Source organism: Bombus affinis, chromosome 5 (assembly GCF_024516045.1).
Source record: "Bombus affinis isolate iyBomAffi1 chromosome 5, iyBomAffi1.2, whole genome shotgun sequence".
NCBI classification, from domain to species: Eukaryota; Metazoa; Arthropoda; class Insecta; order Hymenoptera; family Apidae; genus Bombus; species Bombus affinis.
Window position 1 is genome coordinate 3,679,276 of NC_066348.1, and position 23,414 is coordinate 3,702,689.

The 23,414-nt window shown below is 34.7% G+C and overlaps 1 protein-coding gene across 4 annotated transcripts in view; it reads left to right on the plus strand.

Moving 5' to 3' along the window:
• Positions 1-23,414, plus strand: part of LOC126916550 (diuretic hormone receptor-like) — a 78,752-nt gene that overhangs the window by 50,572 nt on the left and 4,766 nt on the right. For all 4 annotated transcript variants that reach the window (XR_007710647.1, XM_050722474.1, XM_050722473.1 and 1 more), the window contains 7 exons: positions 11,307-11,496; positions 16,802-16,895; positions 20,192-20,285; positions 20,465-20,545; positions 21,224-21,300; positions 22,677-22,796; positions 23,089-23,274. Coding sequence is in view for 3 of the 4 variants with exons in the window: in XM_050722474.1 (XP_050578431.1) it covers positions 11,307-11,496; positions 16,802-16,895; positions 20,192-20,285; positions 20,465-20,545; positions 21,224-21,300; positions 22,677-22,796; positions 23,089-23,274 (842 nt within the window). In the remaining variant the exon portion in view is untranslated. The remainder of the gene's footprint in view (positions 1-11,306; positions 11,497-16,801; positions 16,896-20,191; positions 20,286-20,464; positions 20,546-21,223; positions 21,301-22,676; positions 22,797-23,088; positions 23,275-23,414) is intronic.

Genomic DNA, 23,414 nt, shown 5'->3' on the forward strand with positions numbered 1-23,414 from the left:
TTTACATAACGAGCATCATCTTCGTTTGAAAGCAAGAACATTGCATTAGCAACAATCTCGGCGTACAGTGATTACGTATGGAATTGTTAGGTAGCGTAATTCGATTAATATTGCATCCTAAGGCAGTGCAATTACACTCGGTCGATTTTTTTCATTTTTCTTACGACGAGACGTAAAAAGCAACAAATGGAAGAGGTAATAAATAGCTAATGGCTGGAACGTGAAAGAGATAATCGAATTTCAACATCGATAGAATATCCCATAACATTCGCAGCTTGCCAGATAGCACCGATTAACGTGCATTAGACCCACAGGCTACGATTACAACGGACAGGCGTTTCGATAAATTTCCATCGTGTCTCTGCCTATAACAAATTTTGAGATGATTAAATATAATGGGCGGAAATTACGGAGAAAATTAGGTGCTATGGCTAATAATCTTCGTAGCCGACACTGAGCTATAAACTGAAAAAAGGAAAATCGAAGGCAAGTCTTATTAGTAACAAGATCGGATTCCGAATAAGTAATTTCAAATTTTTATATAAATTTTATTTAAGTGATATCTAAGGGGATTCAAACAAAGTAGCAATAAGTGGTTGAGAAATAATAATAGTTATGTTCCTTATGTGAAAAGAATTGCAAAAATATAGGAAAAATTTCTATTCTTTGTATCATTAAAAACAACTGTTTTTATGAACTATGATTCTATGAATTATTATTGACATTCAAATTTCTTTGATTCTTAAACTTGAAAACGAATGGAGAAATCAAGTTTTTATCGTAAACTCGGTCGTTGTTGTGAACTTTAGCATGTCCTATCTATTATTTTAAGCATCAGTTTGAACCTAATGGTACATAAAGAAACAATTACTCCGCTTTATATTCTTTCAATAAACAAAATGGTCTGAACTTTAGGCTTTTATTGCGAACTTCGTGTAAATTTACCTTTGTCTTTTATCTTGATTTTTAGTTCATCAAACAAATCCTATAGTAGTAAGAAACCCTGTATGAATTTAATGTTTTACTATAAATTCAGCATAATAGTTGTTTAATTAGTTATATGCATATTCAAATAGGCTCTTGATTATCCGAACTGGTTACGGCACATGTTGTTTAGATAGTCAAATAACTGTGTTCTTACCTATGTACATGAAAAAATATTTTACAAAGATTAATATCAAATAATAGACAAGTTCAACAAATAAATTTTCATCTCAATTAACTTAATAAATTACCAATTTAAGATCGCAGAGTGTGCCAACCAATAGAAACTTATCTTCATAACATAACACCGAGGTTGAAAAACTCACAACGTTCGCTCTGTTAGCAGAAAGTAAGCATTTTCAACGCAACTTCTAGAGAGTGTTATTGGCGATATTAACCACCGTTGTATGGTTAGTATTCGATTATACGTTAGAGTGAAATAAATGATACAAGCCAACATGTGGCCGCTCTGTTGCAAGTAGTAGATGGACTAATGTAGTCAGACCCTAGAGAACTTAGATCCTAGTCCACTTGTAATCGGACGAAAATAGAACTACCTCGACGATTTACATACCAGAATCATCTTTTCTTTACGCCGTTTCATCCCTATTTATTTCTCCTGTGTCCTATTTTTCTCTTCTTCTTCTCTTCCCTTTTTTGAACGACAGAATACATTTTCCTTTTTATTTAATCCAATTAAACTATTTCTGCAACATCTCTTGCAATTTCTATGTACATCTTCAGATTCCTGTCAAATCCAAGGAATATAATCGGTCCTGTCACATTACGGTGCTATTGAAACTTTTAAACGACAACACATACAAAGTGGACGTAAATAAACGATTAATAGAATAAAAATGATTTTTATCATTCTTCTATCTCTCAGATTTTCCCTATACCTTTCACATGGCAGCATACAAATTTTATTTCCAAACATTTTCTCGCTTCCATATCTAACGACGGGCACGTCGATTGTCAGGTTGGCAACAAGAACTCTAGTTAATTACAACGAACGTTCCACGGCCGGACATTTACGTTGTCAAACAGTGATGATCGTGCACGTACGCGCGAGTGAGCAATCTCGAGTCGCGTAACTTCATTTTGACGTTCCCGGAATGTTTGAGATGGAACGATAAAGCTAGCCTTGGACCGTGGCCCTCTTCCATCACGTGGAAATTAAACGAGTTCGGAGAATCGTCTCTGAACTCGAGAAATGAAAGGTTCCGCCGTCATCGACGGAAGTTAGCGCATTTCATTCCACATCGATCATTACCGAGGTCGATGCAATTCCGCCGATCTAGACGGACAGTTGTAATGTTTTAGTTAGTTAAAGTACCCGGCTGATTTTAATCTTACTGCGATTCTCGATTTTTTTATGTCTCAACCTCCCTTTAGTTTTAAGGATGTTAGGTACAAGGGATATTAACGCATGAAAAATATCTTTAGCGTACAATTGTCTAATCTTATGAAGGTACTTTGTTGCTTGACAAATTCATTACTTTAATTTCTCTGACTTAAAAGTCAGATTAAGAAGCGTCTTCTATACTGACAGAAGGACGTCGGATGTTAGTAATGTCTTTTATAATGGCTAATTTGTGTTTATATTCTGACAATTCGATAAGAAATATAGCAAGCGTTATGCTGTTAATTATCAAATTGCTCTTATCTTTCTGCACTGTCATAAAATTCACGCATTAATACGTACACACCGATCAAACTGTCCGGATGAGCAGTAACATACATTTTCTAATTCCTCGGCAAACTCGTTAAAATGCATATGAACGCGCTATTCTGATCCCGAAGCCATTAACATCTAATAATTCGAACACGCGAAATAGTCAACAATAAATACACCTCTCATCGGCACATCTAATTATAAAGTATCCATCAGTCATATCCGATCTCGTTAAGCTTCGTATACGTCGAATTAGCAACAGCCAACGAGATTGTAATTAATCGAATGAACGATCAGCGGCTCGCAACGAAAAGTCAAATATCATACCTTGTCTACTTCGACGTAATTGTGTGGTACGAATAATCTATGGACGCGGTTTCCTGCTCCCTAAACTAAACTACAGGATTTTTAGATTTATAGAGGAGCAGGAGCAGACGATAAGGACGAACAACTCATTACATTCCCCTTGAACCCGAGGGCGCGGTCGGATATAATTTTAATGCATAATTTTAACTTGACAGATTTAGCTGGCTACCGAAAGCTCGACGTTCTTTGAGTTTGTAAATTTTATGAAAATAGCTTCCTCCGAAGACGTTAAATATGTGATGGGATCGTAAATCCTCGAATCGAACGGCTCGAACAGCCAAGCTGTATCGATCACAGCGGATTTTTATGAAATCGGATTTGATTAAGATGTAGAGAGGGCTCTGAAGACTTTTCCATTACGTCAAAGACTCGCGATGATTTATCGACAGTTTTGAATGGGTGCTTAATAAAATGTGATTGTATTTCAAGAAATTCATTAATGTCGATTGAAGTTTCGGTGAAATTGTAGTTATTAATTTGGTACGGTATTGATCTTTTACTGGTTTTATTTTTTACTCTTCAATTTTAGTCGATATCAAAAAATAAAATTCTCCTTGATCTTGCTTTTCAATTTTATCATCCCATGAAATATCCACTCGAAGCATGCTATTATACAGTGGTTCTGATCTCCAAGCTTTCGACCGGATTTTTAAACGCTGTATTCCTACTCGAATACTGGCTGGCGAAGTTCGCATCCTAAACAGACAATGTCTTCCGCTCCATTCAGTCCACTTATCGTTCAATGCAGAGGAAGTTGGTTCACCCCCAGCGCACGAACCTCCTTCACCTCTGAAGTAAATGCCACGATTACAACTGCAGCTATGAATAAGCTAACTTTAGCGAAATAGTAATATTACGTTACCACGCTGAAGTTGACGGATACGCTTACCATTGAGAAGTTTACCAGCTGGCTCAGAAAAGCTAAAAACAAAAGTGAACGAAATATCAGATTGCGTTATTTTGCCGAATATTTGAAGTGAAATTAAAAAGATGGATTTTGTGAATGGAACTGGTTTTTCATAAAAGAATGTTACCTAACTCGCAGCTATAACAGAAGCTGTACGCGACGAAAATCTCAATTGTAGAGTTCAAATACTGCACTCGAACGTTTACCCGAATAAAGTGGAAATATTTACAAAGAGCACGATGAATGTTTCAATTGAAATGCAGCAACCATGCTGACAAATATTTGATTTCTAGCGGCAAGAGAAGAATACAAAACGAACTGAATAGATATGAAGCGTTTAATTATCGATTTCCATACAATAGCACTGCTTCTACTTTTGACAAAAAGGGCTATTTTAGTTAATCGACGATGGAACATTAATTAGATCATCAAGAGATAACAAACCTATTTCTTAGATCCAGTCTTTTATCAAACTAACGATTGTTATTTTAACGAAACCCAAATTATCCGTTGATCAATTTTACTTCGAACAAAGAAATCAAATCTAATATTTTCCCTTAAAAACCTGATCTCATTTTCCTGGAAAATCTAATTAACACATTTAGGACGACTAAATCGAATCGAAACAATTACAGATAATAGTGATAATATGAACAGAAATCCCAAGAGGCAGTTGGTCCTTTTGGAGGAATGAAAATAAAAAGATTGCGAAAAGATTTCCTCCGAAATACAGTCTTATTGACTTCTCAAACAAAAGGGGAGCTAAACAAAAGATTTCTCTCTGTTCTATTATCTTATGAACCTTCGATATCTTTTTTAGTATTCGTCGATCGTGAATCTTTTACCGAAATGAAAGGAGAAAGAGAAATGGGAATCTATGGTTTTAACGTGACATAACGGTGTGTATTTCTGAAATACAAGCGTGCAACACGAATATCGATCGCATGCCAGGACGAGCTTAGATTGTAGAATTATTCCGGATCATGTAGAATTACGGATTATAAACGGTGGATTGCATTGAAGCTGGGATATATTACGAATGTTAGCGTCTGCGTCTAGACTAAGCCATAAAATAATCTTCCTGCATTACATATTCCACGATTTTCGAAGTGAAATTCGAGTTTGATGTTTGGAAAACGTTTTACAAGTTACAATTTTGTTTGTATGTCAATAGATGTTATGCGATATTTAAAAATCTAAGTAAGGCAAAATATGTATGAAAATAGATTGAAAATGTCGTTTAATATCCTTTTAGAATATCACGTTGTTTTATTTAATAATCTCTCTCTCTTCTTTTTATCTACGAGATGTCTCATTCGGGGATTTTAATCGTCATCAGAAGTAAGTCAATAATCTGAGCTTACTTATACGAGATTATTAATTGCTGTAACAAAACTTATCGTGTGAAATAATTTCGTTACTTTCACTGTATGTGGTAGTTTTAGGAATATTTGTAATTAGAAACCCGATACAGGAAAAGATAATTGGCTATTATAATTAACATTATCTCAGTGACTTTTTCATCGAAAATCTTATTCTTAAGGAAATAAAAGATTATTATGAAGGAAGATTTTTTCTGCCGGTACCTGATGTACAATGGACCATAATTGGTATTCTATTAATATTGTTTTAAAGAAGTTGAAGTTTTCAAAAAGATGCTTGCGAAAGTAAGATCGTTAGCTCCATAAAATGTTCCCTCTTCTTTTCCTTTCTTTTCCCTTTTTAACATAAAATAATAGCAACCGTGCAACTCTGTGACACGAAAAAGTTGTTTAACTTAATTTAGCCAAGAAAGCGGCTGTTTAAGGATCACAAAAGAAAAATTGTATAAAAGATAATTACTAAATTTCATTGCAATCGTTTCAGGAAACAAAGATTTTTTTCGAAAAAATTGTAACTTGGTTTTCTACGTTGCTATATAAAACCATCAAATCAAATATCACGCACACGCGCACTTACAGATTGGAAGAAGTAAGATATTTTCCATTATTAACCCACCAAGGATTTTTTTAAGTTGTATCAATCTTCTAAAAAATACCTTTAAAAATAACTGGTTGGTCAGCTCAATTTAAAGTAAAAGATACAAAGACGAGAATAAATAATACTGTATCAAATTATTTTAGTAAAAAAAATAAGCCTTTATCTGAAGAATTATGAGTTGTTTCGTTTCGCCGTCTGTACTGCTCTATGCTGCTTTTTATTGTTTCTTATTTTCAAATAAAAGGTAAAACGAGACGTAATAAAACTCCGGCTCTTGTTATTACTACTTAATCCAAATTATTAACCTCTTTTATGACACTGCGTGCTACCGTTACGTTGATATTTAATAAATCAACAAAAGTGTCATAAGGATATCGCTATCTTTAATCCGAAACTTGCGTCCAATCGTTAAAATACTTTCACAATTTTACTCGTATCACCGGCAGAAAGCAGCGGAGATTACAATTTCCAGGTGGTTAATCTCGTCACAATAAGAACGTGATTGACACTCTCTTCCGCCTTCTCAGCAAACTTTTCCAACTTATGGCCAAATAATCGACAAGCCTCCGCCAACGAGAGGAAAGTTTCTGCCTCGACTTGTGCTCGTTTCGCTGTTTCGTAATTAGCTTTTCAATTACGAACAACGTAGAACGAAAGTTGAGACCCGTGAGGAAAATAAAGATAAGCATCGCGGAGGAAGAAAAAAGTGGAAGAAATAAGGACGAAAGGAACATGGCTTGTATCCTATTTACCTGCCAGCAGAGCAGAATAACTCGTACATCGTGATACAGACTCGCTTCGACGCCAAAGTATCTTATTATCAGGCAATTCACAGGGGACCAATAATATGGTCTGAGAGGTATTATATACTAAGATATTTTTATATCTTTCCATAGACGATGCACTCTTCAAACTTTGCCTCCGCTGCAGAGAAAATGGTCCTTTTCATGGTTCAGATCTCGTATATTTTATACGAGATGTTTTGAAATGATCGGTTTTAGGATGATTAGAATATTTTATAGAGGAAACTGAATTTATTCATTTCGATGCATTTTATGTGTAATCTTTTGCCGCTTGTAAAATTTCGCTAATAATAGCAGGTATTATTTGATTGTATAAAAGAATTGTGAAAGTATTTTTTATATGATTGTTTTTAACGCGAAATAATAATAATAACCTTAAGTATAAGATTGGAAATATTTGTGGAATTATTATCAAGTTCCACATTCCGATACTCGCGCAAGAAATTTAGAAGATGTAGATATTATCTGAAATTAGTTTGCGTTATGTTCTACGTCCCTCGGTGGTTTCTTTTATTTGGAAAATTAAAAGATTCCATTTCTTTTATATGAGAGGCACTTTAACTTTGAAAGTATGTTATATTTCTTTTTTAATCTTGAAACGTAAAAAAGTTAATAACAAATTGTGCAAATGTTTATAAAAAGGTTCTAAACATTAAAGACCAAATAAACAGACTTTGATCATATTTTTTACGGGATGAAATGAACAGATTTGAATGATCGAAACTCGAAACTATTATACATAAGGTGGAAACTATCAGTTTGAACAGTCAACTCGATCGAAATCGCTTAATATTGTACCGATTGACATCCGGCAACGTACATGTCAAAATTGAGAGCAATTAAACTTGCAGAAAAATATTTCCTAATCACACGATTGTTTTTAAACGTTGTTCAAAGTAAAAAACACAATGTTCGATTCTTTCAAATACCGCTATTATACTCGCTATATTTTCATGCCGTTATATTTTTCTAAAAAATTTTAACTTGTTCTACATTTTCTACTACACAATTTTTATAAAATTCAATTAAAAGTTTTTATATAGATTTGTAGAACTTTAAATATAAATATAAAATATAAATTAAGGTATAAAATATCAGGGACAATATATAATAATAAATTATAATATATAAATTATTTAGAAAATTCAACATTTTAATAAATGACTAAAATTTTATTATATTTCTATTGCGTTCTTGTAGAGAAATAAATTTCATTGCAATTATTAAAATATATCGACGCCTACAATATATATAAATAAGGCGATATGATACTTTTCATTTCGAGCATGAAATTATGTAAACAGTATTTTTTAAAATACTGCGTTATAATGGTCATGTCTCCTCGAAGACTTGAAAACCCTATTTCACGAAACACTATAAATAGCCACACGGATATTTCCATTGACTGCAGGCTAATGTTATGGAAATCGTACGCATTTGATTATTATACGAAATGCATCGTTATAAAGGAACATGATGTTGCTTCGCATTACATACGCTCTACTAACATCTTCCATTCTCATTCTTGCCACACAGACCATATCCTACCTTTTCGCAATTTAATGAATTCAGCATTTGTTTTCTCGTTAGTCCGTAGACTTTCAAAAATATTTTTCAATGTAACGATGTTTCTACGATATTCTTTTAACATTTCCATAGTGTTAATTTATTATTTTGGAAGTAGATATATTCGTATGAGAAGAATGTTTAGATGATAGTTAGATATCGAACTTTCGGTATAAATGTTCAAATACTTTCTTGAGTCATTATGGTTATCTAAACTAGCCCCACACAATCCAGACATACTATCAACCAAATTGATCTGACATTCCCATGTTATATACTATTTGCATATCAATCGTATCTGTCTCGTTAATTATTCGATTCTCCGCAAACAATTTTCTCTAAGCCAGAGCTTCGCGTATCCCCAAGCAATTTTCGATTGGATTCACGTCTACATAGTAACTGAGGTATCCAATCTAATACATGAATGCTATCCTCCACTTTCCATTGTGTACAGAGCAAACTACAACGTATGACGTGTATTTCCAGTAAACCATTCTACCTGACAGTTTATCCGACACTTTTATATTTCATCGACGAGAAAAGCAACAGTTTTAAAAATTTCACGCGCAATCTAGAAATAGCACGAGCTGAATTTCTCATAATTATAATATCGTTAATGCAATTATCGCATTCGATCAAATTTTTCATAAAATATTCGTTACAAACTTTTCGAATGTGCGGTAGAACTAAAGAAAAAAATAAAAAAGAAAGGAACAAAGTAAAGGGAAAATATCCAAATCGACCGTAGCGTAGACAATAATATTTTTCGTTCGAACGTTGCTATTGGATCGTTCTTTTGTCCGACGAGATCCGGAAATACTCCAGTGAAAATCGATGCACCGGTGATTGTCGCGCGTACACAAAACATATAATCGAGAATGGAATCGCGACGAATTAGTTCGCGCCAGTGTGGCAGATTCAGTTTTTCAACGTATCGCGTTTTCCCATCGATCGGCATTTTTTCGACGAAAGAAATCGGAATACGATGCGCTTTGTGTTTTTCGAAACCCACGTGGAAATCGCAGTTTGCCACAAATACGATATGTCGTCGCGTAACAAAGAGAGAAAACAAACGTTGCACGCAGTTTGAGATACGCGACCGGAAGAAACTTAATTTTGTGTTTTATTAGCAGCTGCTCCGGCTGAGGTGAACTTTCGCGTTTGTCGAATGTTCCTGCCTGTTGTTTTGCAGTAATGTGACCCTGCGTTGTACGAGGTGTTGTGAAAAAAGAGTGAGAATATTTGCAGAGCGAAAGCTTATAAGTAGGTATCTACGATATTTAAGAAAGTAGAATTAAACATTTATATTCTAGGGCACGATTATTTACGAATAAATAATTTAATCGGTGTTATACTTAATAGATACGATAACTTGTCATAAACGAAACAGGATAATACAATCCTCGTCGCATTAAATGTCTCATAACTAAGTTGCGAAACCGATTTCGAATTTTAATTTGTAAATGGTAAGATGTCCCATAAAGTAATAACGAAAGCGCTTCGAGTTTGCTTTCGTACGATTAAACTTCCATTCCTCTACAATTACGAGCTTTCTGCAAGCGTGCAAAGTATATTTGCCCGGCATTTAACCGTCAAATGTTGAAACACAATCCAGATAAGTCTTCTCACCCGACTTTTCCTTTTCATTAATCATAGAATTTGGTTGCAGATGGTTAAGGATTGCTCGCATTTTAATTACTAAACGTGTTACACTCGTTTATTAAATACGAACTTCCTCGTTGCGGGCTTTTAAGAATCATTGCTCTTGAAGGCAAGGATTCATTTTATGACTTCGTCATTCTTTCTTTCAAAACGAATGCAAATTAAAAACTGCAGATCGATGGAGCTTTGTGATTTATCCGTAGCTTAGAAACTCGGTAGTAAATGAATATTTTTACTTAGAATTTAATGAAGAAATTTACTATCCCAACAGACTTTACAATATGAATGAATGAAAATTTGATTAACCTAACGTTAGCCATGGTGATTTTAAAGGCTTTGTCAAGGCTCACGCTGGAAATTACTTTGACAGTATTCAGAAAGGCCTCGATAATTAATTCACGGCGTTAACGTGGAAACTTAAATATAGGCAGACTGAATAAAACGCAACGTTAAATTCGTCGTAGCGTGACGAAGTAGCTGTCGTTCATTAATTATCGACTCGGAAGAACGGCGAAGACTCCGTAACTCGTGTAAATTAAGAAACTCGTTTGTGTGCTCTTTCGCGAATGACCTTTCTTCCATAGTCTTATCGACTAATGCAAGCACTTTCTTTTGGCGATCGTGAATAATGCCAGGCGACCGACATTCGTTGCGGTTCCGCAAATATCAGCGTTATTGCCTCGAAAATCTGTCGATTTCAACCGCCGGGCACGTAGTCACCGAGCTTATCGCATTTATATTTAACTCTTAAAAGTCGAAAGGCGTCGCCGTTGGAGTATCACATTTATATTATAGGAAACGAAAGGCTGCGGATTTTTATACACTCAAGTGATATTTAAAAGAGAGAATCACGCTTTGTTAGTCTTCTTTTCAAATGTTTAGTTGTACGCTAAATCGTGTGGAAGTTACGTCGACGAAAGACACGATATTTTGAAAGAATCGTATACTTAAAGAGTTATTTTGAAAAAATACCCAGTAAGCTAGTAAACACAGGAGATATGAAATGCAAATACAACGATTTGAATACAATTTGAATATTTCAATGACACGTGATCTGATAATACAGATCATTTCTGCAACTAGTTTCTATCGCCAAATACTTCGATTACGAAAGATCAAAGGTAACCGGGTGAGGTCATCTCTACGGTAGTTCCAATTCAGCCGACTAAATTGCTCGAACTTTCCGCGTAAAACCGATCTACTTTGAGTTTATTCTCTCGTGGGAAATACTCCTTCAATTTTTACGTCACGTGTATCAAATCCCACCGAGTGCTTCCGTGATAAAGTAATTACGTATTCCTAGATAGAAAAACGGGATGTTAAATTCGTGAACACTAATGGGGCTAATTCGGATCATTTGCAGAGAACGCGAGTCGCTGGTGCAGGCTAGACGGTAATTGGAGCAACTATACCAACTACAGCCTCTGCCGAGATCTCCGCGTGCCAGAGATCGAGGGCAGTGTCGAGGTTATTTCAAACACGATCTACTTCGTTGGATACAGCATCTCCTTGTTTACACTGATCATCGCCGTTTCTATCTTTCTTTATTGCAAGTAAGTAATTTTCGTTTTGCATTTATTAAAAATTTCAGAATACTAGTAGAATATTAGTAAAAGCTAATACTTGTCTAGAAACGTAAAAAGAAACCAAATTGTACAATATATAGTGTAACATTTACAATTAAGAGATTTCTCTTTATTTGCGAGTAGACGATTTTCGTCTTGAACTTATTAAAAGTATGAGGAGATTCGTGGAAAGAAAAATTATTATTATAGACTATTAATAAATAGATTACTAAACTATATTTATATAATTAATAAACTATCGTTATAGAATGTGAGAGAATCGTCTTGAGATCTATAAAAGCCTTCGTAATTTTCATATAGATTAGATCTTACTTGGAATTTTAACGTAGTATGATAGCGATTTGCATGTACGGTGCACCGTGAAATCGATGAAAAATATTCGCAAACGAATTCTGCCTTCTATGCATAGGTCGATCGGCATGTTCAAAGAAACACGATAGTATCTTTTTGCCCTGTACACGTTAACGAGCAAGGAAACGACGTTTCACCTGGCATTCGCAATTCTGATCATTTATTAACCGCATCGTTCGAAAAGTGCCGTGTTTCCATTGCCTCCGGAAATGGAGCCTCGCAAAATGAAGCAAACCTTATAACGCATTCTTTCTATTCGCTAAATAAAACCAATGGTCGTTGGATGAAAGCAACCGTCCGTGGGATAAAAGCTCGAATGTAACTGAAAGATAAGCTTTGAAGGATTATTATTCGAGCACAAAAATGGGTTTTACGGGAGAATGGAATTGCGAAATAGAGGAAGCGTAAAATTCCAGATTCACAAACAAAACGTGTTCGTGATACGGAGATTTGATCGAAAAGTAGATCGAATTTAAATAAATTTAACAAACCATTGTTACGGTTTTCGGTTCGGTAAGGGTACGATTATGGGCTGAGTATGGAAGAAGTGAAATTATGGAAATCGTGTAAATGAAATTTTCAAAGAGCATCTAGGACAAGTCGGATTGAACTTTTTGAACGTGGTCTAATCGTAATGTTTGTTCTTATTTCGTTGGGTGAAGGATGGTGATTACTTTCTTTAAAAACAAATGTAATATTAGCTTTTTAATTAATATAATGCGTACAGTAGATGAGAAGTTGTGGGATTTATTGGTAGATGGTAATATGGATGATTTATTAGTGAATTCTCGAATATTATCGTGAATATACAGATGAGATACGAAATTTAGATATTCAGACAAAGCAAATATACCATACTCACGGAGCAAAGTAGAAAGGGACATGGGAAAAAAGGAAAGATATAAAAATGCAACTGTAATATATGCTGTATATGTATCATCCCTCGGTTTTACTTTGCATAGAATTTCAGATCAATTTTTTGAAGCTTCCTATCGCGCGGATCACCCTCGACAGAGTCCTATGTCTTCATTCTTCAATTCTCCTACTTTCATTTATCTCCGAGAAACAGCATACACCAGCGTATATTTCCATGAAAGCAAATGGTTTCACTTGGAAGTAAGGCTTACGGAGGGGTACTTCAGGCTAATGCAATGGTCGAAAGATAAAATCCACAAACCGATTGTAAAAGCTTCGATTCCGTGGCTGAATCTTGGTCGTTTCTTAAAAATTCCTCTAATTTTTCTTACGTGAGATTTAAATATAATAAAGAAATTTATTCGAGGTATTGTTATTAGCGTATGATATACAAAAATTAATTAGAATCTAATGTACGTATATCCTTATTTATCTTAATCAAAGCAGTCGTTATTGGGATCGTTTGTAACCAGCTCTTATCAAGCTTTGAGACCGAAATCTATGTAGCAAAGAGGAATTTCAGAAATACAGAGCAAGGAAGGTAATATGAAACTCAGTATAGTGCTCGAATGTACGGAACACGGGATATTTTATTCAGAGTATCTAGGATTGAAACGCACTTCCGTGATGAATCCGTGGTTTCCGGCAGATATATTAGATTCATGCACACTAAACATCAGTTTTCTCAAAATAAAATGTTAATTCTACCTGGTTTCAACAAAATTACCGTACATTTAATTAAACCAATCTACGCTCGATTTTATACATGTTTTTCAATTATTAATTTAGATTTTATTTCACTACGTTCTGCCACAAGATTAACGACGTTAAAGATATTATTTCCTACACGACACGCATTTTTCTAACTCAAAATATGATAAATTATTATATAATGAATAAATAAATTATATAATAAAAAATAACACAATTAACTTAATAAATGGAGCCTTAATAAATAAACGAAAAGACCTCGAGCAAGAGAAAGAGAATAAGCTGTTTATTCACCAACGAGAACACGAAAGAAGATCAACAGTCATCATCTTTTCTTGATAGCCTATCTCCGAATTAATTTGGAACGTTTCGTAGAAAATTATCTGAAAACTTCTTAGTCAATTCTGTTCGTCCGAAACGACGATGTGCTTTAAATAAATATATTATTATATCGCCCTGTTTCTACGCTATGAGACACGATATTCTTTTAATACTGCGAGAAGTCTGTTTTCCTCGTTTCTTCTCATCGTAGGAGTTATTGCACGGAATGAAGAAGTAGCTGCACCGTATCCGCTTCCGCTTTATAAGTAAAATAACACTGAAATATTGTTCATTATCCATAGCGTGTGCTTTATAAATAATAGTATTTGAACAATAACTTATTATATCAACGATATCTCAATATTTGATAAGACCACCTTTAGCATTATTTTTATATTTAGTCATTAAGAGAAAGAATTGCGAAAAATTAATAATGATTCTGATCCAGACCGATGAGTAACTTTTGTATCGATCAAACGATAAGAAAAGGAAACGAAACAAACACATTGTGACATCAGAGATTTTTACATCACCACGGAGCGGATTTTGTTTCAAGTATTCCTTATTTTTCTGTATTTCCTTATTTTCGTATCAATCATTGTCGCGTATGTATCGTTTAATAATTAATCGCGTTTTTGCGACCGACCGCATCGAAGCACTCTCGTGGTGGTTGAAAGGCAATGGCTGCTGTTAAAAGCATGGCACGGAACAATTTGCTTTAAATCATGCGCTGCAATGAAACTTAATCGGGGAAGAGAGGTTCGACGTGAAATTGTGTATCGGCCATTAGCCTAAAGGCGACCGATGCGATTTAATAAATTCAATCAATTCGAACGTATGGAACCAAATTTATCCCTTCGTAAATGTTAATCCTGACCGATTTTGTGAATTTTATAACGTCGCTTCTGTATTGTTCTGAAACAAGAACATGCATGTTTCGAGTTATTTCTTTCGAAAATGTAGGTTGAAAGAGCAAGTTAAGGATTAACATTTGGTATTATCATTTTAAGTCCGTATTTTTTACCAGTGTTTTAATTAATTAAATTCCTACAGAAAGATATAAAACAACCTATAAAGATTGAAAGTTGTTTTGTAATTATGAAACGCACTTCATTCATTCAGTACCTCGAACGAATACGGTTAACTATAATTAATAATGAAACGAAATTTAATAAACGTTATTAACTAACCAATCAAGTTCGAACTTCAGAGGAATGAAATTTAATAGGGACCTCTCGCATAACGACAGCTATGATCTAAACGACTACGCTGTCCCAGGTGTATTTGGCGACGTCTGACTAATTCGGTGCTGTTCTACTGAAATTATTCAGCGACTGCACATCGCGCCGCTTTACTTCTTGTTTTCCAGTGATAAAACTGAGGTCGAACTACCTAAAAACTCACCGACCTGATATTCACCGGGAATTCAACGTGCAATCATTGTCTCACCTTTATTTCCATAATATTGCGCCGGTGAAACGTTGCTTGCGAAACAGCGCGATCCACGAGCGTCGCATGTCTATCTGATTCAAGAATTATGTCGCATGGAAGTAAATCACATCGCACGCAGGCCATACGTTGCTCGCCTTGAAAACTGCACTATACAATGTCCCAGCGTATGCTACGAATTGCAAGAGAGAAACGATCCAAGCGAAACGACGAAACTCAAACAAATTTTCAAAGTTATCCGCTGGCTGAAGCCATCAACGCAATGTAAACTTCCGTTTAGTGCCACTGCAACTAACAAATTAATAACAAACTAACAAACTTGCTGTCACCGGCGGCAAGTGACTTCTGTACGCGTGTAATACTGTTATTAAAATTCTATATTGGATTATGGTGTTGGTCGTCGTTATATCTGTACAGAGTGGGGCGGAAATACAACTACCCACTTTCGACTAATTTTTTCGCGTACAAGCATCCCGTGTCCCGTTGTACTACAATTTCCGACTCACCCTGTATAGTATAATAAAATGTTTTTTACATTTAAATGTTATATATATACAAATTGTATATTGTATATATATATATATATGTAGTATCTAAATGGGTCTTTAGAGGAAAGGACAAGTAATGATGTTTTGATTTAATAAATAATATTCAAAACAACGAAATGATTACAATGCTGTCGTACGTCTTATTCTCATACTCGGCTTTCGACTTCCCGATTCACACTCTCCGGCTTCTACACTCGCTCGCTTTCGCTTCTCAACTCGCACTGCACGCCTTTTGCATTCATTCCCTCCGGCTTTTCAACTAACACTGTCTTTAGCGTCTCTTTGTCTTTTCCCGTCCTATCGGACACGTGTCCCGAAACGCCCGTGGCCAGGGTCACGCAGGCCCTTTCCACGAAACTATCCACTTGAAAGGACCGACGACACATTGATGTACCCGACGATGCCGCAGCTTTCGCGACTTTGTTTACGGTTCGGCCGATATCTTAGGCCTTTTGTCCACGATACTACATTACATATACGTAACTATCAATCCTGTTTGTAAAAAGTTCGCTATAAATTATTACTTGTTTGTTGGAAAAAATATGTCTTCGTTATTAAGACAGACGTTATTCGTTTCGTTTACGTCGGGTCAATTGGAACCCAGTTTGCTGCAGTAATTTTGTTTAACACAGAATCACAGACCGCTTAACTTCGAACTGTGTCCGCAAAGAGTCACGGTGATTCATGTACAGGTTTGTTAGTTTCTACGAAACTAGTTACAAAATACGTCTAATCATAATTATAGACGATATTTTTACTTGTATTTATTCGCCTTTGTTATACGTTATTTTGTCTATTTATCTTTTTACAAAAACAGAAATGAGATGAATCGAAACTTTTCTTAACTAATTATTTGATCCACATATACCTATAATTATTCGAAAACTTCATCATTCGCTCTAAAGAATATTGAGCAGTACGAACAATGTAGCAAAAGACCGCAAAAATTACTTGATAAATCGTTAATTTTGTTTCAGGGAACTCAGATGCATCAGAAACAACATACACACGAACTTGATGTTTACCTACATCCTTGCAGACCTGATGTGGATTCTAAACAACGTGATGCAGGTATTTTCATGGAAAACACAATATCCTCTGAAACTCTTTAACTATTAAGTAATTAATTTTATTTATTAAATGTATACAGATAATGCTGCGATAATCGTAATACAACCGGGCAGGAAGCAATGCTACGTAAAAAGATAATGAAAAATATAGAATAAAACTTTTCATACGGCGCTTCGTTTCTGGGAAAATCCAGCTTAGAAATTTATCGAGTATACTTTAACTTGGCTAAGTATCGATTAGGTATGATTAAACAATAAACAGAAGGTTATCATACCTGTGAAAATATTTGTTCGTTTAAACTCCATTTTCAAGAAAATAAGATTTGAATATGCTTAATTACGAACTGGTCTGATACACGCGCATGATATATTTCCAAATTTCTTTTTCTCGAAAATGTAACACCTTATGAAAAGATGATATTCTATATTTTTTATTTATTTCCCAATGTAGTTTAAACTCCTGTCGATTATTTACTCTTGTTCAGTTCGGAATTAGCAAAATTAAAATATAGTTGTCAAATTTCTAAATCCGATTTTTTCGAAAGCGAAACCTCGTGTGAAAAAATATTATACCAAACTTTTCTGTTATTGTTTCATGTAAAATCACTGCCTGTCCGATACACTACCTCTCCGCTCTGTATAAACGTAGTTATACTACTATTATTCTGTATAAACGTATGTGTATACTAGGTAGAAACAATACACATAGTGCGGTTGAACGATAAAGTATTAAATGAGAAAACCAATTGACGCAATCGGATAGCCACCTACATCACTTAATTCATGGGAGGAATGAAATTTAGCATTCCTACCGTTAAAACTTTGCCTTTATAAAACGGAAAATTATATTTGCTCGAAATAATTGTTCTTTGAGCTCCACTTTCTTTTTTATCACAGAATCCTTTTGTTCTCGAAAACAGACGTAGAAAATAAATGAAAAAAGGCTTATTACTTTCGGATAAAAACTATCTACAAAACCTGACTTACAAAATGACGAGAACTAGAATGCCGTCACTTGTTGCAGAAACGTAAAATTAGAATATTTCTTTGGAGGAAAACCTCGTATATTAAATTTTTCCATGAAATTTAGAAAGAAGAAGAATGAATTTGTCCAGCTTTTTCAACTTAAAATTATTTTGATTTATGTCGATTGAAACAACTTTCCGAATAGAGGCAAACGATACCAATTTTTAAGTTTAAATATTTTCCTGTTCACAAGTTATCAGGCGAAAAAAGTTGCATACTTTGACGTGATTCCTAAGTTTTAATATGACTGAGAAAGAAGAAATTCTAAAGAAAGATTCCAAGGATTTGCTTAATATTTTTACCCTCACAATTTCTTCTTCCATCAACTTTTCCAATCGTTACACGGAATTCGAAGCAAATATTTCTTATACTTGTCATAGCGACATTATCAAAAGAGGAAACTTTCAATTTTACACTCCATACACTGATCTTGGAGCGAAGATTCGTTTCAAACTTCTTGAATGAAACTTCCATGAAAGAATTCTTCGTGTGAGATTTGATCGCAAACTTTCCACAAGTACAAATTGCATAAGATTTTACAATAAAATTTGGTACAATCGCAATCCTTCAAAGATTTTATAGTCAAATTCAACCATATTTTAACACGTTACTATACATTATTATTACAATATTTAGTACAGAAATTTTAACGAGAATCTTTTTCGTATACTTCGAGAACATTCCGATGCTTTTTTATATCATAACTTCAATTAAAACTGTCTGTGTAGTTACGATTTCAATGAAAATCTGTTCTCGTACACCCGAATAAAACTAAATTTGTTTTGCCTTATCTCCAATACAGAATCATCGTGATAAAAGAAGCTTAAAATATTGTGCCAGGAGAAACAGCTAAACTGTTTCAGATACGGACAAGGTATCGCGTCGCTAAATTAGTCGAATAGCGATTTGCTTCACCGACGAGGAACCGGAAATGTGTTTGCTCACCGGTCGCGAAACCTCTGGTAACGCGCTAACGAACCGATAGAAAGGAAAATTAATTACGCCTGCGGAATAGCCGATGCGCGTTTGGTTTTTCGATAATTAAAAGGCCAATACGAACGATGAAATGGTTACGGTGAAATTGGCCTCACGTAAAATTCAATTCACTGGGCTGCTTTTAATTACCAATTCTTCTACCATTTTTTCCCTCTGTATGTGGCCGTCACATACGAGAAATGCGTGTGACGAGGAAAAAATAAATGTTTCGGTTAAAGGTGATAAAAGTTTTGTGGTAGAAAATACTTCCAGCTGATTTTTTCATTAGGAAATATCGTATCAACTGTAAAAGAAATTTTACTGTTTGTAAAATCATACAAATGTTTTATTATTATTATATAATTAGATCATCTCCGATATATTGTGTTTTTCTATCTAAATAGAGGAATAAATAGAGAGATTAAAAGAAATAGAATATAATAGAATTAGAAAAATGAATTATTATAAAATTTATCTAATATATACTACACACTTTGAAACCGATGGCCGTGCATTGCCTCTTCTATCATAGGAACGAAGTAAGTTTGAGATGCTCTCGACGCTTTCCCATTATTGATTTACCACTAAGAAATTCTAATGACTTACTCGACCTCCTTCGACTCTTCTTCTCTTCCTCTTTTCCATTTTGTTTAACTCATACTTATTCCCTAATATAGACACCATTATAAATGAAGATAATGCACTCCACATACGGGATTATTTCAGTTTATCTGCAACTACTGTAACTAAAAATGAAATAATGATATTCAATACTCAGAATTTTATTCAATTATAAATCGCAGAAATTCGTAGATTAAAATAATATGCTCCACATTTTGTCTTTCGCTTATAGAAACGAAAGGAATTGAGAAAATATAAAAATTCATTTTTTAGAATGATATCTCAAATGTTTAATATGGTACCTCGATACGATAGGTATATGATTTTAATTGGTTTCCCGTTTTAAAAAAATTGAAAAATGTATACACATTCAATTATACTGGATTAAAATATAACAGTTCGGACAGAAACACGATGTTCCATTAAGAAAGATAAAATGTTTACCCTAGATACATTTATATGTAAATTAAAATGTTTTATGTAGGTGCTTATACGCGTATAGAAATACAATTTTTCATTGCGGATGATAAAATTTGCACACGCATGCCATTGATAATTTTTCTCTTTTTACTCTTTTTTTATTTTGCATAAATGCAAAATGGAACATCCCGTCGAGTTGTACGAGAGCGTTGGATCATCGTTCAGCTTAATTTTTAAATTGAACAATTATTCTAGGTGTCCATGCAACCGGACGTGCCAACCTGTATCGTTTTCCTGTCTCTGCTGAATTATTTCCAATTGACTAATTACTTTTGGATGTTCGTAGAAGGTAATCTAGTTCGATTTGTCGATGTTACAATTTCAGATTTCGAATCGCGACATTCCTTCTTATTATTTTTCGTATCGAATAATTTTATTCGTGACCTTGAAATTATTTAAATATCTGTTATTTATATCAATGATTGTAAATTACACAAATTATATGTAAATTATGTATTTTTATTTCAGGCCTGTATCTGTTCCTATTGGTCGTCAAGACTTTCACAGGCGATAATATCAAGTTGAGGCTGTGTCTTGTTATAGGATGGGGTAAAGTTTCACATCATTTTTATTCTTCAAAGCACTGCTATTCACTCGGTAACTCGGATCAACGAAGAAACACTGTGCAAACTTTGTATTCTTTGTCGAGCAAATTTTACCGGGAACATAAATTTAATGTCTGGAATTGATCATTTTTATAACTCTGGTATTATGTATTTTGAGAACAGCTACGTTTTAATGAATGACCACGCTCGGAGCTGAAATAAGTAAAAGAGAAATTGCAGATAAGGAAAGTTTGATTTTAAAATTCGGTATTCCAAATATACCAAACTAATACTTCTTTTCTCGCTCAGCGGAAGTTCCATATTCGTTCATACTGTGACTTTCCGTGAAATCCATATTCGAAGCGCAGAGAATCCTGATAATCAGAACTTTACGCTTCCACTCGATGAACTAAAAATCAATATCGACTGCTTTGAATTCGCGACGTATCCCCGTTGCAGAAAAAGAAAGATTTAGTCACCGAAGCATGCGTACAATCCGACTATGTGAAATTTGAAAAAAAATTTTTTTTATCTTTGCTCTCTAAAATTTATTTTACTTCACACAATCTGAAATTTTCTATATAATTTTTTATTGTTATCGATTACAATAATTTTAGTCTGTGAACAAATTTTTCTGGCAAAGAACTATTGTGTTTTTAAGCATGCCGTATTATAATTCCAGGAATACCAGTCCTCTTCATCGCCATGTGGGGTATCGCCAAATCGTTGGATCAAAGTATCATGATCCAACCAAATCAGGTACGAGAAAATAGTTCATAGCGTTTTGTAGACGGTTTATACTTTCATGTAGAATGTACATAAACTTCAAATATTAACAAAAGATCTAAAAAGACTAGATAACTAGAAAAGGACGAATTGAAATATCTATTGCGTTATTATACGTCGGAATTATTATTTTATTATCGACTTATTTATTAACTTTTTCTCATCTGAATATTTTTGTACCTGGAGTGGTCGAAGCAATCGTTCTTCGCAGAGTTCCATCGCGTTTCACAAAAGGTGGAATCTTACGAAATTAAATTAATTAATACGGGTATGTGAAGACTTGTAGAATATGATTGTATGGTTGAATTGTTTAGTCATGTGCAAATCACGTCGGGGTCACCAATGTAGAGGACTTGTGTAGAGGATGGTTGATCGTAAGGATTTCAGTTATCTATCAGTTATCAGTTAGTCGCGCGAAGCAGTATCTACCGAGTGTCTATCAGTTATCAACGAGTTATCAGCGATCTTATTTTGCGACTTATACACTGTCTTAGCGAATCCGTTAGTACGAACGTCTTTGCGAAAATTATCTGTACTTATTTATTAACCATTTTAAAATACACATGACGGTTTCAACAACGAGCGATCTCGTCATATAAATCTCACGATCAATCTCCTCTACAAAGTCCTCTACAAGTATTTTAAAACCGTAATATGTAAGAAATATATATAATGCGTGTTTCGCGCCTCATACTACGTACTATAGTGACTCAAATAAGTATTCATACCACCCTTATTGCTGTGAAAGATTCATGTTATTCTTACACTATATATTTTACAATTTTTATCTATCAAGGACAACAATATCGAGAAATATCGTAATGTAGGTTTCGAGACACGATCCGCGTTAACATACCGGCGAGGTACTCGATGTGGACGAAAAATAAGGGCAAAGAAGAGTGAGTCGATACGATGTAACAGGAAGAGGGAAAGATATTCTCAAGGGATGTACGTCAGCGAACGCATTTAATTAAGGACTTTTCACCTTTGTTGAGACCGTGTTCCCACGGTCCAGTTTTAATTCTTCGATCGAAGATAAAATATTACATAGACCTTATGTTACGCAATGTCCAATGCTCCGAGTCGTTATTCGTTCCCCAGCGGTTTAAAATCGCGCGTTTAATTCCTAGGAAAAAGACTCGTGCATCTGTATCTGCTTCTCTCGATATACAGCAAAACTTCCCGATATCTTACGTAGTAAATAGCTAAAGTCAACGAGCTGAAACATCATCGAGACGTGCTCTTCGCGTACCATAAGGGAAAGAAACTGAACGATGCGACGTTTGCTAATAAAGTTAACCGAAAATTGACTTAGTTTCCAGTAGCACTGTAGCCAACAATGTTCACAGGAAGTTGCATTGGGCAAGCACTGTCCCTGGATGGTGTCACATGCTTACGACTGGTTCTACCAAGCCCCCGCTATTTTGGTGTTATGCGTCAACGTGATGTTTCTTTTCATGATAATGTGGGTGAGTACATACACTTGATGTCTTTTTTAACATCTAAGGTAACATCAACAACACGATCGTCAGCAACGAAGCCCCGTCTATGAAACAATTAGATTTTGTGGTAAAAGCGTAAGCGAATGTTACTTATAGTTAAACACATAATTTTACAAAATATGATACCCATTAAATTTTATCTCTATCAATCATCGCTATCTTTCAGAAGTACGATTCTACTTATTTTATTTTATTTTATCTTATTCTCCGTCTAAACTTTCCTCTGTCTAATCGTCGTTACAACGATTCTTCGTTATAGGTGCTGATAACAAAGCTCTGGTCAGCGACGAACGCAGAAACCCAGCAATATCGAAAGGCGAGTAAGGCGTTACTCGTGTTGATACCTCTCCTTGGAGTAACTTACGTGCTGGTACTGACGGGACCAACGGAGGGTCAGGTTGCTAATGCATTCTCTTACACTCGAGCCGCGTTCCTTTCTTCACAGGTAATGCAACTGAAAGATATATCTCGTTACAAGAACTAACTTGCCTCGCGATATAAAATCTCGAAAAGGGACTCATCTGTAGCATGTTACTTTTCCTTTTGATGAAACATGGATGCATTCCTTTCCGTGGACTCTCTGTA